We start from the raw sequence: 15,967 nt of genomic DNA, 5'->3' as shown, positions 1-15,967 counted from the left end.
GGACATGATCGACGATGCTTGGAGTGAACTTATCACCGAACTGCGTGATGCTTGCATGGCAGGTTATCTTCTTCCTTATTATACTACACATCCAGTATGTACGACCTCTCTTGTTAAGGCGAGCTGTGTAACCCGGCACTACTGACGAGCTTCCGGCCACCTGGCTTGATGCCGCCCTCAACCACCTCGAACGATACATCAGCGGGAGCCTTTAATCTAGGATCCTGTCCTGTAGCGATTCATCCAGTGAAGTGTGGGGTCAATCGAAGCTCATGTCCGAGATGACAAATGTCCGGTCTTCCAGGATACAATCAGCGGCGTTTGTGATGATGTTGTCGTCGGCTAATTCGTCGTCGGCAGTTACTGCGTTGCTTCGTCGTTTGTTCCATCTTCGGCTACCTCGGCCACTTCGTCGGCATCGTCATCAGCTTCTTTTTCAACTGCTCTTATGACAAACGTCGTATATTGGCATCAGACGTAACGGCGCTACACCGATGTCCATTGCCGGTAGAGTAATAACTAGTGTTGCCGTAGAATTGGACTGATCGTCGACATCCATGTGGCGTTCATTACAGGCCAAACTTAGCTCATCTTTTACCATCTGTTTATACTGCTACATCCGTATTTCATTTACGATTTTGCCAACGTCAAAATATGTCGCATGTAACAGATCACTGCATGCGAGCAATTAATATTTTAGAAAAATATGTTGGCTACGGAGGCAATGACTGGTGACATTAACAAGATCGAAAATTGCTTTAAAGCAATCTGACTTAAATTGCAAGCTGATAGGAGCGTACAGACACAAACTGTATTCAACCTCTTTTTACAAGTATCTACCATTTATGACTTCACATGTCTTGACATGATTCCTTTGACAAAAATCTACATAAAAAGTGTTTGCTTTTAATCGTTAGATTGATTTGATAAGCATAATCTTATAATTCAGAAAACAGGTTGTTAGTTTTGGTTGTAAGTGAAAGTAGTGTCATTTTTTGACTTACTCTTTTTCTGGAAACCGGGAGAACTGCATCTAATCACGAACCACTCACATTTAACACGAACACAAAACACATAGATGTACAAATGTACGTCCTTTGTTCACTAGAGTATTCACACTTTATGAAGCATATAGCATTAACCGAACTATTGGTAATAAAGCAGTTTTAAATGATTCCACGTATATTTATGACATGGATTTATATCTTAAAGGGGCTAGACACCAGATGGTCCAAAAAATCGGCAAATACAGTATTTCCTCAAAACAAACCTAGAACTGTCAATATGAGATACTCGGAGGCCGATAATACTCCATTTACACTGTTAACTAATAAACGTATACTCATGTTGCTGTCTCATTTGCGTTTCCCCGTTTAAAAAAGAATATAATGGTTTCCCGGTTTGAATAATATTTGTTTATAATACACACTATCTTTAAACTTACTGGGATTTACGTGGTAGACCACCCTAGTAAATTTCGAATTGAAAAAAAATCGCAAAAAATGAAAAATATACATCAGATAGTAAGATCGAATGCATTGTACACAACGATGTCAATTTTATGTAAGTTTTTGACAACTTTCTGTCTTTTCTTACAATTGCATCATCTGGTGTCTAGCCCCTTTAATATGCAAGTTAAATAAGTTCACCAGAACTTCGTTATGCGAATTTTCTCAGAGATATCATTTAGAGATATATTGACTTAATATAGTATAATATTTAGAGTATTAAAACTTTAATTTCAACTAAGTTTTAATTAAGTATATCCGAAACGCACGGATGCGAGGTGAACACGATACGATGTTTACACTACGAAAGCACGATCGAGACTGGAATGCCTTTTGAGCGATACAAATCTATCCGTACCAGTACGCCACACCCCAACCGTCTTAGCACACACCACACCGTTCAATGCTAATTTGGTTTCTGCTTGGATATGACACTTCCCAGTGGCGGATCCAGGTTTCTCAGTTTGGGGGGTGAAATTTTGAAATTGACTTCTGCTGGCCGCTAAGGCCCCCATGTGTTTTCATGGTAATTCAGGGGGTCGGAGGCCTTCGCGACGGCCTCAAGCTCAACTATTGCATGTGTTTACTATGGAACGCCGGGGCTCAATGCTTCTTGCAAAATGCGTTATGCAAATGCTATATATAGAACAATAGTTTCATTTTCGACCAATCGAATGGCCGGGTACGGAATTACGGAAGCTCGTGCTATGTGAAATCTAAATATAGTAACACCTCCTGAATAACGGATTTCCTTCGCATCTCGCATTTCGCATGAAGCATTTTAAAAGCATTTAGCATCTCGCATTTTGCACAAAATCATTTCCCAAAAAGCATTTCGCATATGGCATAACACAATCAAATTGAATCGGACGAAATATTGTGCACGCTCCGAACTGCTCCCGGCAGTGAAGGGGATGTAAGACATCGGCTACTGATACTGCTACAGAAATATTATTATACGGTGGAAGAAACGATACTCTTTCTAACCTAACGCGTTTACAGCAATATACAGAGTTGCACATCTTGCTATTCGCAATCTAACTGACTTTCTGGCATATTTTCTTTAGGACACCTCTTTACTTTACCGTTTCTGAATATTATATTGTATTGGTGTGTTTATATATGTTATTCTAATGAATAGACACAACAAACGTATTATTTTTCACCTCTATTACATGCAGATAAAAGTATGTTTTCAAATTAATGTGTTCCTTTTTTCATTTCATACAAAATGAATCCATATTTTTTACCATTTGGAACACCTCGGCAAAATAATTTGACCGGTGAGCAAAAAGTGAATTAAAAGCTCGCAAGGTAATTCATTTTAGCAATTTCTCCGTACAGTCGATTGAGTTTTTAACGATGCTACCTCTCACAAAGTAAGTCTGGGCGGTGGCAGTCGGTAAATAAGAAAACACACATGTTATTAAATCATTTAGCAATCTTATATTCATTTAAATAATTATAAAAGGTTGTAGATCCAGATCTACGCTATATTTATATAGTTTAAAATTCAAAAGTCCTGTTTTGTAAAGTTTTAGACGCTCGGCAAATATGTTAAGTGTAGTTTGAAACTCTCCTCATGTCAAGTTTCATTTAATGCATTAATTCAAGCAATCCACATAGATTTGCATGAACTGTCGTGGAGGCTTTTATTTATGTCTTATGATCTAAAGACACCTCTGACTTTTGCACTCGGTAAAATTGATATCTTACTTGGCGATTAATGAGGATGATGATGATGATGTTAGCATTGTACTACAGTAGGACAATGTTTTTGTCCGATTAAGTATTCTACGTTACGTGTCGTCTGATCTGAGCAGGGTCTTAACTTATCAATGTAGACGGCATGTGGTTACTTTGAGTTGTTAACAGTGCAGAGTCAGATCATATGCCGTACATCCAAAGCAGCGTCTGATCTTATTCTAAATTTACTGCCATTCATTTCTAGTTTATTGTTTTAAGTCGCTTTATAGTGACTTCTGCGAATATATTCAGAGAAGGTGTAATATTAACTCCTTTCCGGCTGATGATATAATTAATATGGAAACAGCTTGGATCCATATAAGATGACAAGCTACTCGGCGTCTGATATGATTCAAAGCTGTTTGACACTCCCGCCATATCAATCTTTCGAACAGATTTGTTTAGCATAAGACAGTCGCTTATAGTAATAAACTTTAAAATACTTCCAAAGTCATAGAAATGTGAAGACAAACAAAAAAAAATGTTTGCACAGAACGTAGTCTGCTGGGTGCTATTCTGTACATTGTATTTAGTCATTATGACGAACGATCCGAAAAGTGAAACAGACGAGCAAACGTCTGTTTCACTGACTTCTCAGGGTTAATACATTCAACACAATGTCGAATAAAACCAGAACATATTTTATTAAAATAACTGTTGTGTCCGATATTCCCCGCATGTATTTCAGCCGTCCGATATTCACTACAAAACTACGCATGTACGTGTTCGATTGAACGGCGTTTTACTTCATGCGTATAGCCGTAAAAACGGAGGATAGCCAAACGCTAACACATTCTACTGAATACGTCATAATAGATAATTTAATCGATAAGAGCGTTCCACAACGTCTCGGACCAATTATGTTTCGTAAGAGTCCAATGTGGCCAAATAGATGTTCGATACAACCACGGTAAATCGAGATCTATTTTTTGTGTGGAGCAAATCATAACCTTAAAAGCTATCTACAATGATGGAACGATATTAATAATTTATACATATACTTGGAAAATTTTAGGGGGGGGGGGGGGGGCGCCGGGTCTGCCCCCCCCCCCTGGATCCGCCTATGCTTCCCACTGTACGCAAATCCTGCTGATCAAATCTTGGCCATATCAAATTATCCAAACCGGTTTAACAGTACTAAATTTCAACCGTATCAAAACATGAGTTAATCAAAACTAACCAGGAAACAAATTTTGGGAGAAGAAAATAACTTTGGAAAATACTAGTCTTTGAAGCAAAGATGAGTCAAATAGAATGGGCTATGTGGGCTAATGAACAAGCTATAACGACCAGCTGTGGTAAATATCAGTACAAGTGCGATGACATGGCATATGCTGTGTTTTCTTGTAGATCCTTAATATTGGCAGTTTGTCCGAATATATTTTATTCGGACAAATAATAAAAAAAACAATATTAGTAATGAATCAGACCACTGTTTAACACTGTTTTGCGTTTGAAGTTAGTTGAGATTATATCATTTAAAAAATGAGGGATTTGCAATGCTATTTTATATAACTAAATATAGATATATCTTCTCATGTTTGTACATGTTTCTACCTTGATGTGTTTTTCAGTTCTCTTTTTGGGAGGTGTTGTAGGCATAGCTGGCATGTTTAAGTACTGGCAGTTTGGTATATATGGAGTGTATCCTTTATATACTTTAATTTTTAATAATTGTTATTTTTTATGTTAATGATATTAGTGATATAACATAAAAACACTATTTAGTGGCTTGCGTAAAGCTACTTGGAGTTGATAAGAATTAAGGATATTCTTAAAAGCACTATAATGTTATAATTTAATAAAACCATTTCTTCTAGCAATAATTAAATTCCGAAAGAAAGCTCGATTCTCAAATTGTTGAATGCATTTGCCTATTAATAGAAAAATCTTGTTCGATGACAAGGTGTTTTATCAGTTCATATAAAGGGGGTTTAGTAAAGGCATAATCATATTGATATACATATGACATTTAAAATAAGATCGTATGAATTTAGAGAACTTGTATGTTAAGTGTCGAAAATGGCCAAAATGGCCTGCACCACTGAACATGTATTTAATTGGAAAGATTCCTGCTATGAAACGCTTTAATTTTGAGCAAAATATAAAATTGTATGATTATATTTATATTCATAGTTTAAAAAAATGTTTAAAAATTGACTTTTTTAACTGGCAAGTTATTTTAAACTATGTCCATACAAGAGAAAGAAATTAGGCCAGATGCACAAACGGGTGGACAAAAGAAATCTATCTAAATGATTTTTTTTTGCACTTATAGGGAACAGGATTTCTGTGATATTCATAAATATAATCTAATTAGAATGTTTCATGTACAGAGTCCACATTTGTCTTGTTTGGCCCTCACGCCATGTTTTGTAACTGTTGTGCATTTTCACACAATTTGTTTTGTTGTTACATTTTCTTAATGGTTTGTAAGATTTATAAGTCTTGTGATAGCAATTTTGGAGTGGCCACGAAGTAAACGGAAAAAGGGAAATACAACGGAAAGAAGGTAGTATGAAATTCTTTGTGCTTTATCGAAGGTTTTTTATGATATAAATATGCAACCATTTTTCAAGGATCAAGTAACTTAATTGATTAACATACATTTTATAATTATACAAACTACATGTTTGGACAGTCATTTGGTTACAAAGAAGACTACCTGTCTGTCATTATTAAATTTTTTGAACTTAATCCATCTGCATATATGTCATATCTCACAGAGTTCCGACCCATCTCCTGGGCCACCGCCGGGGGATCCATATCCCCTGGAATTTAAAAGAAAAATCCGTGAAGAACCTTGATGGTTAAGTCCAAACTTTATTGTAATTAAGAGTGTGTTTCTGTATTTATTCTTATATCATAAATGTAGATATTGCACTTAATTTCGCTGTGTTAAAATCCCCTGGTGTAATATCAAAATCCCCTGGAATTCAGACCAAAATCCCCTGGGAATCTCTCAGAAATATGGCATGTATGCATCTGTGATAGCAAAAGAAAACTTTATATCAACATTAACCAGTGTAAAAAGGGATTGAAGCATTTTAAATGCTTTATATCATTTTTCTTGAATTTTTAGTGCTTCTTTTGTAGATATCAAAGACCATTCACTGTGATAGTGAACAAATTTGGAGTTGCAGGGAAGAACTACTTTGTTAGATTTGTATTTTATTTAATGTAAGTATTGTTATTTTTTGTTCTGTTACTATGCATGTGTTATTTACTTTAAATGATTGGCAAAGCATGAGTTATTTATAATTTAATCAAAAATACTGAAATATCATCTTAATTTATTCGCATGCTTTTTATTGCACAGGTAACAAACAGCTGTGCCTAATGCCATGGTTACCATACAGCTATGATAATTATAACATAAATAAAATACAATGAAAATAATCCAATATTGTACAAGATCATTAACTTATATCTCAGCTTGTATGAAGTAAAATGAGATTGTTGTAGTGCTAAACATTTACCTTGGCCATAACTCTAAAGACACTCAAAACTTGGCACATATGTTGCCATAGCCAGTACCCATAGCAAGTCCAATAACTCTTACCGTAATAATTATTACCCATGTTCAACTGAGAAAAAGCAGCAGAAGAGCTTAGGCGTTCAATCTACAGCATTCTAGTTTATTTATTTAATTATCAAGTAAATAAGAAAAAATCCCAAAATGTTGTCAAAGAGTCAATAGTTCTATTTAAATTCTACACTTGCACCTACCTGTAACTTATTAAGAAATACAACAGACATGTATGTCTTGTAAAATCTTCTCAATTGGTTAACACAATAAGACTTCAGCAAGCTTTGAAACAAAATTAATGACCGGTCATTATTTTCATGATGCCTGCTAAACTAGATGTTGAAAATTATACTGTTTTAAGGCCGCTGGCATTAGGAACAAATTTTGTGAAGTTTATTATAATTTATTATATATGTGTTATATGTTTTCAGATTGTGTGTTCCATGCTGTTTTACCCTTTCAACATTATTAGGAGGAATATGCATGCTTCTAACTGGCTTCATATATTTTGCTGTAGGTATTTACAAGAAAACAATATTAACGGATCCTTTCTATAACCTATTCTATATACCTTTCTATATACCTATATAGAAAATATGTATTTTTAAAAGAAAGCTTTATTTATAGTCATTGCATCAATTCTTATTTGACCCTCTAGCCTAAAATACTGTATGGCGTTTTGTACAACAATTGACAAAGATAAGATTGGTAAAAAACATAAATTTTAGGCTTACCAACACTTTAAGGTAGCATCTTTTTTGTGCCTACCAATACAGATAAGGTGAGAGTAGCCTTAAGGTACTCCGCTTAGACGTCATGGGTTTCAAGCACCACCAAGGTGAGAATGGTGTAGGTGTCAGCCTCTCACCTAAGAGGTCATGAGTTCGAGCCTAACCACTTTGAGATTGGTGTTGAGGTATATGTATTAAAGCTGCACTCTCACAGATTGAACATTTTGACAACTTTTTTATTTTTTGTCGTGAAATGAGCCAATTTTTGCGAAATTTAATGGCAACCAGTTATACAAGACTGCTGACAAAAAATTGGATTGCAGATTTTAATATATAGGTTCAGAAAATGATGTTTTATGCAGTTTTCTTAAACCGTTAGCCATAAAATATTATTTTTCGAACGGAAATAAAAAAAATCTGCAATCTGGTATTTTGTCCGCAATCTTTTATCATTGGTTTGCAGTTATTTACGCAAAAAATTGCTCTTTCCATGACAAAAAATAAAAAAAAGTTGTAAAAATGGTATATCTGTGAGAGTGCAGCTTTAACTTCTCACCAGCGCAAGCTCAACTGGGCTGAGAGTGATTTAGTGGTATTCACTTGTCCTCTCAGATGTCACAGAATCAAGCCTCACAAAGGTAAGTGTAGTCAAGTGGTAAAGGTTTCTTCCGCTAACTATAATGGTTGTGGGTTCGAGCCCTACAAGGATGGTTAAGTGTTTGTTGGTATAGATATCTGCCTGTCACCTAAGGGGTCATTGATTTGAACCCAACAAGGGTATGAGTAGTCAAGTGGTATAGGTGTCTGCCCCTCACCTCAGTGGTTGTGGGTTTGAGCCCAACCAGGCGGAGAGTGGTCAAGTGCTTGTCAGTACAGATATCTGCCTCTCACCTAAGTGTTCATGGATTTGAGCCCCACAATGGTGAGAGTGGTCTAGACGTTAAGATGACAGCATCTCTCTGACTCCTTCTCCACTAGGATTAAAGTAGTCCAGAGGTAGAAGTGTCTTCCTTTTGTCAGGTTGAGCCCCATCAGGCCAGGATGAGAGTGATCTAGTGGTAGTTGTGTCTGCTTCTCACTTTGTTCCAACCCCAATAAAGTTAATAGTGATAGAGTGGTATAGGTGTCTGTATCACACCTAAGAGGTCATGGGTTTGATCCCATCCATGTTGACAATGGTAAAAAGAGTCCTCTCAACTAAGAGGTCAAGCCCAATATGGGTGAACTTTTTCCAGTCTTTTGTTTTACGTGTAAGTATTGAATGAGCAATACCCTTTGGTGTCACCAGCACTTTACCAAGCGTAAAATGACATGACAGGCTTTTTATACATCAGTTCCTTAATTCAGTTAGTGTAAACTGATATTGACTGGTTTACTGCATGCACATACCTTAATTCAGTTAGTGTAAATTTATGTAGACTGGTTAAGTGCATGTACATACCTTAATTCAATTAGTGTAAACTGATGTAGACTGGTTTACTGCATGCACATATTACCTTAATTCAGTTAGTGTAAACAAATATAGACTTGTTTTCTGCATGCACATAGTACCTTGATTCAGCTTGTGTAAACTGATATAGACAGGTTTACTGCATGCACATACCATAATTAGTATTTATAAACAGATATAATCTGGTTTACTGCAGGCAGCCATTAAAGGTGAGGAATGGATCCCAGCTGGTCTGGAGGTGAAAGATGAGCAGGGAAACAAGAAAAGAATAACCAGTCTACACCCGCCAAAGAAACCACCACCCAGACCTGCCACGGTCAGTATTGGAGGCTCGTATTCATGTGATGGCAGATGTAGTTGTTACAGTTAAAACTAAAGTATATTCATTACATAAATGTGTCCCTTATATGTACATATAAAGCTGATCAGTCCGTATATCAGTGTATTTAAATAAGAAAATCCAGTTTTATGACGTCACGTCAGCTTTCGATATCATGTTTGGCCGGTGCGGACCTCGCCAAAAAATACTATGGTACTGCTGATGTCATAAAAATGGTGAGTAGGAATTGCGGTTTTCACATTGGCGAACAATTGTTGCAAGTAAACATTAATTGCTTTGTTCAGTAAAGCACATCCAAAGTGCTTTCAAAATATAGAATGGTAATATAAAATGTTTGGTATAACATGAGGAATATAACAACGACTTCCGACCATATGGCATAAGAACCAGCCAGTCAGTCCCCGAAGGTCCCGCCAGTCCTTATAATGCCATATGGCCCTGAGTGGTGTTTTATATATCTGAAAGATGTTATTTTATGATTGTGTCATGAGTAGACCCTTATGAATTCAACAACAACAACTGATGGTCCCACCTTTAATAATATAAGTGTTATCATTGTATTCAAATTTTCTATCTTAAGGCTGAAGAACAGGACATCAGCATCATAGGGACAGACTCAGTTACAATGGAGATTGTAGAAGAACGCCCTACCCAAGGGGCAGAGTCAACGAGAGCCATGGTTCGCCCTACACGACCCACTCCACGCCCAAGTGCGGCCGCTAGTCATGTGATCCAGGATTCAAACAGCTAATGAACACTGAGGATAGGATTGGTTGTACATGTAGTTTGTTTGGACAGTATTAGTGTTGAAACTTGGAAAGGACCTCACTGCCTTATATCATAGTTTTAAGATTGCCAAATATAGAAATTTAGACCAATTATGCATCCAAAGAGATAATTGTTTTTTAACCAAATTATCATAAACTATTTTGTGCTGATGAGGGATGAATGGAAGAGTAAATGATTGTTTCTATTTTAATGGAAGGAATTTTTATAGATGTTTCACGGTTGAGTGGGTGAGAATGTTAATTGAAATGACTAAAGTGTCGGTTAAATGCAACCTCTGAAAGTAAGTTTATTGTGCCTCTCCACTCATTTTGTTCTATGTTCATCTTGAATGACATTGTGTGGTTAACATCGCAAGTTACCAAAGCCTTCTATACTTTAATGTTGTTTGATACCTTGTGAAATTAACTGTACAATATGATTTTTTCAGCCTACAGGTTGTTTAAAAAAACATGATACAACTTAAGACATAAGCCAGGTCTATTGTGTGCTTAATGATATTATTTATACAGGGGGATTGTTTACTCATATTGCAAAATCAGTTGTTCAAGGCCATCATACAGTTAAGTTAGACAAATTTATATGGGTCTAAATACAAATATGTCCACCTGATTGACTTAGTAGTTTGGGACATTGGGACTTGTGACAATATCTTATAAAGCATTTATTCAGTCAACTTGGTTACTCACACAAGTGTTAAGGGCCACCAAAGAATAAAGTTAGGTAACTAAATATGACCCTTAATACTAATTATGATCCCTAATTGAGAATGATGGGTTAAAGTGTTTCGGCTTTGAATTATGGCTTTATCCGAAATCCATTTTATTTATTGGCTTGATTCTTCACCCAAGTGTTAAGGGCCATCAATCGATTAAGTTAGACATCTTTATATGATTTTACATAATTAGTACAAAATATGGCCCCTGATTGACTTATAAAGATTGGTTTAAGTTTTCCAGAACATTGAGGCTTTTAATCATATCTCAAAAATGAAAGAAGTTATCGCCATATGATTTTCGAACCAACTAATAGACCTTGTTTTTGACATTCACATTTTTCATCAATTATGTATTTTATTTGGTAAAATATGGCACGGTCGAAGCAGCATATAGTCAAACGTGCTGTCTTATAACAGCTGTTGTTACTAAGTTCTATCTTGAAAATACCAGATATAGCTATTGCTGAAGTTGTAACATGTTTTATGATACACCCAGTACTACTGCTTTAAAAATTATACACCCATTTAAAAAAAAAAAAAAGACGTATAATAGTTTTACCTGTTGCGTATGGTCAGGCGTGTGGTTTAGCGGGTGTCCGGGTGCTGGCTTTTTCCAGTATTTTTTACTTTCAATAACTTTTGAACCCTTTGTCCAATCTTCACTTATGAGTATTGGCATAATATCTTGGACAATTTTGATAACCAGCCATATCGCTAAAGTAACTCAAGAATAATCGCCCTTTAATTATTGAAATTACCTAAAATTGGTCTTGTCCACTCGTTAACTTAAGAAACCTATGTCAAATCACCACCAAATTCGGTCAGGACGGGCATTATATCTTGAACAAATTTGATAAACCATATTACTGTGGTCACTTGAGAGTTATCTCCTTTTAGTTATAGAAACTACGGTGACGTGGTCTTGTTTGATCAATGACTTTAGAAGCCTTTTTCCAATCATCACTGAATTGTGTCAGAACATAAATTGGCAGAATATCTTGCTCAGGTTCGAGTATCAGTCTCTCAAGAGTTATGACCCTTGAATTGCCAAACACTATCTCTACCTTGTCTGCTCTTGAAATTTGGCTTACATACAACCACTAACCTCAAAACTTGATGTCCTATATTAAAGAGGGGCTCATTGTGTGACAGTTGGTGCTCTTGTATATTAATGGTAAACCTTTTTATAATGTGACTGTGTGCTGTTGAAGTATATTTATATATAATATTAGTATGTAAATCTGTTCATTTTTTAAAGTAATATTATATAGTATATATATCATTATATTTTCTACTTTTCGTGGTTGCAGGCAACCCTATAACTATGTCTACTCTTTCTCAACAATATGATAATTTCATGTATTTGTTGTGTGACTATTTCCAAGAATACTCATAACATATCAAGTGTTGATCCTAATTGATCACTGCCAGCGCGGTTTTTGCATATTGTCCAAATAATATAGCAAAGTTTTTCAGCTTTTTATTTGATCATGGTTCATGTGAAAAAAAAATTTCATTTTCATTTTCAATTTCATTTTTATAGAGATTTATCAGTGAATACAAATGATGTATTTCATTGTTTTAAAATTTAGCCCGCTTTTTATTACAAATCTAACAACAGCATTTCTAGGGCTTGGACATAAATTCTAAGACATCATTTCGAAATGCCATTATGCTCACTAAAAGTTTGGTGCAATTCTCTGATTAACAACAATGAACTGTCAATTATCCCACAAAAATTACAGTTGTATTGGCCAACAATTGTTTTGATTTATTACTGGCGACTGCTCAATTACAGGGAGAGAGACACTATGTATATTGTATATGCTCACAAACCTGTGATATTAACTTTCACTATTTTCTTTTTTTATAATGTACTAACAGTATAAAGAGGATGGCCTTTTACCGGTCCACTATGCTAGTTAAGACATTATTTCTTACAAACATGTGGTGTCTTGTAGTAATTATCACCTCACAGGGGGTTTTGCTTGTCAGAGACCTCAATTTCGAAAAGTTTGTTTTTTACACTAAAGAAAATTTGTAAAAGTACATATATTTTTGCCTAAAATCGACAATAAAATCCATTTTAGGCTTAATTCCTGTTTTGTGACACATCATCATAAATCATTGTGTTTTAATATTATATTTTTTTTAAATGGGCATTTAATAATCATAATTATGATGTCATGTACTTTGTTATTTAAATAAGTGTTTTAAAGAACAAATTGTTACGGAAGTTAGTTATGTGCTAGATGCAATGTTGCAATAGCTAGTCAACCAAAAAGCAAAAATATATATAAAGTTGGAACATATGATTGTGGTAAATTTAAACATACATTGTTATATGGAATATCAAATAAGTTAGAAGCGGTGTAACCTTTTCGAAAAAGTGTATTAAATGTGTATTGAATCCGCCATTAAACACAGCGAATTGACATTGTATTGTTAAGGGCTATTCCAGTAAAACATATACTAGTAACCCAATTATTTAAATAGCATATGGGTGAGTGTCTTTTTTAGCTGATTTGAAATTTGAAAGGGTAAATTTGCTTCTGTGGGAGGGGTATAGTTTAAAAGTGCCTTCCCCCCGGGGGTTATATGCTTAAATGGAAAAGCCCTAACAGTTAATTTTACTGGATTTTATGATGAAAAATGTGCTTCCAGTGTATAATGAATGTATTTTTTAAGTCGTTTTAGTTAACTCTAAGCCCTGCAAAATACACTTGAAGTGCATAAATAATCATATACTACTGCATAAAAAATCGCTTTATGCACTTTGTGTCCTGAAACATGCGCTTATAGTTGAAAAAATACACTTATGCTCTAAAACACTATGCATTTAGTTCGCGTTAAAACACTGTTTGAGAAGGGTATTGTACATAGAAGTGTAAGAACCATGTTGAAACCAGTGTTATGCATAATAAAGGATCTTGGCTTCTCTGTCGATATATTGTTAAATTGCATGCAATCCAGTACCTGAGTCATATGCATGTTATTTGAACTTATTTGTATCTAAAATAAAATTTGATAAAATTAATAAACAAGCTAAATAAATGTACATTTTTATTTTATTGCCTAATTTATTTTGCCTAAGTACATGTATAGTGTGGTCACCAAGCCGGACAAACGTAATTACTAGCTAAATCATTGTATATTTTATTTTATTGCCTAATTCAATCTAGTTTATTGTGGTCACTATGCCGACAAGTGGTATCTACGTGGCTTTGAGCCCATACTTTTTCATTGACTTGTGAATTCCCGTGTTAGGCACCACCACTTCTCCATCCACCTTAAACGTCTCAAAGGGCTGTTCAAAAAGTGCCACAAATCCTGCATTTTCATAAATTTTCTTAGAGTAATTCGATGTAGCCTCTCCTGTTATATAAACATCTGGAATGTCGAGGTAGCGGACCATATCAATGGCGGCCTTGAACAGTTTTGACGCCAGACCTTGTTGTTGGTACTTGTCTGCGCACCCTAGACCGTAGAAATGAAACGCCTCTGTGACGCCAAAGCGATTGAAAAAGTCTGCCTTTTGGTCGCAGTGGTTAAAGATTAGGAACAATCGTTTTAAACCCTGGTTCTGGAAAGTTTCTGGGTCGACGAAATCTGTCTTCTTAGTTATTCTCGTGGTCCTGGAAAACAACAGAAATGTCTGATTAATACAAGTTTCTCGTGAAGCAATTTAATTAGTCAGAACATTAACAATGTTTGCATTTACCAAAGCAAAACCAAAATCATTTGTCAAAGAACTACCACTCGCACATGCATGTACAATGACTGCCTCTTCACTGGCTGTCAGCTTCTTGAAAATGATACAGATTCTCCCCAATTCAGAACATAGTGAGTTATCCTTTAGGATTCGTTTTAATAACACAGCTGCCCTGCTCACCTGAAAGCCATTATATCACCGTCCACCTCAGTTACAGCTGCAATCGAGAGATGCAACCGTAAAGAGGACAGCCACAACTCACGAAGCTCATCCGTCCACTGCATGCCAACCGCCTTGTTAACTGGCTCCTCTAACATGAAGTTCTTCCGAGCAACATCCAAAGCACCCTCGTAAAATTCCTCTGTGATCCGGACTAATCGAGCACCTGGATGCTTAAACTCGGACTTGACGCGTTGAAACGCCTGGTAAAGATAAAGCGCATTCGACTCGGTCTTTAGCAAATACTTTAAAAGGGTATCAGGTTGCCCAGTTGGCAGAGTGGTTAGCACATTTGCTTCTCACCAAGGCGGTCTGGTTCGATTCCAGAGCCCATGTGAGTTTTGTCGGTCACAGGTCACCAAGTCGGACAAGTGGTCTTTCATCCGGGTTCTCAATATCGCACCATCGAGCAAACGAGATTGACTTAGTGTAAGTACATTAATCTTTCTTCACAGTCGTTATAAACTAAATATAAAGTTTAAACTAAAGACTTCGATAGATAATGAAATCATGTGTTAAATCAAATGAACTGTGGTGTCAACTAAAAATAGCTATGCATGTGTTATTGAATATAATAAGAATTACCTTCTCCATTCGGTCAGGATCAATATTAGCCAACGCTGCTCCGTCCGCCATTGTTAACCTATGGAGATGAATTACTTGCTACATGTGTTATCTATTCTTAGTTTTTATACTGCGACCCTCGATAATCGCAATCCATTTATAAACTTTACCCACTTATGATATCTGGGTCATTAACTGATAAAAATGTAAAACTACTTCGTTTCTGTAACATTCATGTATACACATTTCGATCAGTCAAGTATAGTTTACACTAAACTTTGTTCTGAAAGTCACATTTACTAGCTTTCGAAAAAAATGATGAACTGAAATAATCAAGACTTTAAGTGTCAATATTTTCCCAATGACAAGGAAAAAAAGATGTCTATTACTATTATTATAATTATTATTATTAATACTATTTTTATCATTGTTATTATTATTATCCTTCTATTTTTGCTGGCCGTAACATTTTTGTGTAAGTTCATATCGTACACCGTTTGTTATAAGCGTATTGACGAGTCGTTAGGTCAAGGCAACGCGCAGAACCAATGTTCTTTTACACGTCAATGTGAGAGGCGGCCCGGATTTGGCGTTCGATTGGGCGCAACTTTCAGGCGCATCTTTAGACATGCGCTTCCTTCCCCAGTTCAAATAATCTATGGCT

The 15,967-nt window shown here is 35.7% G+C and overlaps 2 protein-coding genes across 2 annotated transcripts; one reads left to right on the top strand and one right to left on the bottom strand.

The window, feature by feature from the left end:
• Positions 1–4,422: 4,422 nt before the first annotated feature.
• Positions 4,423–13,862, top strand: LOC128244836 (cytochrome b-245 light chain-like). The gene is made up of 7 exons (XM_052962929.1): positions 4,423–4,552; positions 4,829–4,898; positions 5,692–5,766; positions 6,351–6,434; positions 7,215–7,296; positions 9,161–9,280; positions 9,885–13,862. The coding sequence occupies exons 1-7, from the start codon at positions 4,495–4,497 to the stop codon at positions 10,053–10,055; spliced, it is 660 nt and encodes a 219-aa protein (XP_052818889.1). The 5' UTR covers positions 4,423–4,494; the 3' UTR covers positions 10,056–13,862.
• Positions 13,863–13,953: 91 nt separating this feature from the next.
• LOC128242547 (uncharacterized) lies at positions 13,954–15,429 on the bottom strand. Its single transcript, XM_052959738.1, has 3 exons — positions 15,325–15,429; positions 14,701–14,942; positions 13,954–14,443 (listed from the first exon to the last, which is right to left on the bottom strand). The coding sequence occupies exons 1-3, from the start codon at positions 15,373–15,375 to the stop codon at positions 14,023–14,025; spliced, it is 714 nt and encodes a 237-aa protein (XP_052815698.1). The 5' UTR covers positions 15,376–15,429; the 3' UTR covers positions 13,954–14,022.
• Between the last annotated feature and the right edge of the window lie 538 nt (positions 15,430–15,967).

Source organism: Mya arenaria, chromosome 8 (assembly GCF_026914265.1).
Source record: "Mya arenaria isolate MELC-2E11 chromosome 8, ASM2691426v1".
Taxonomy (NCBI): domain Eukaryota; kingdom Metazoa; phylum Mollusca; class Bivalvia; order Myida; family Myidae; genus Mya; species Mya arenaria.
The sequence above is the reverse complement of the archived record's forward strand: the minus strand, read 5'-3'. Positions and strand labels throughout refer to the sequence as shown.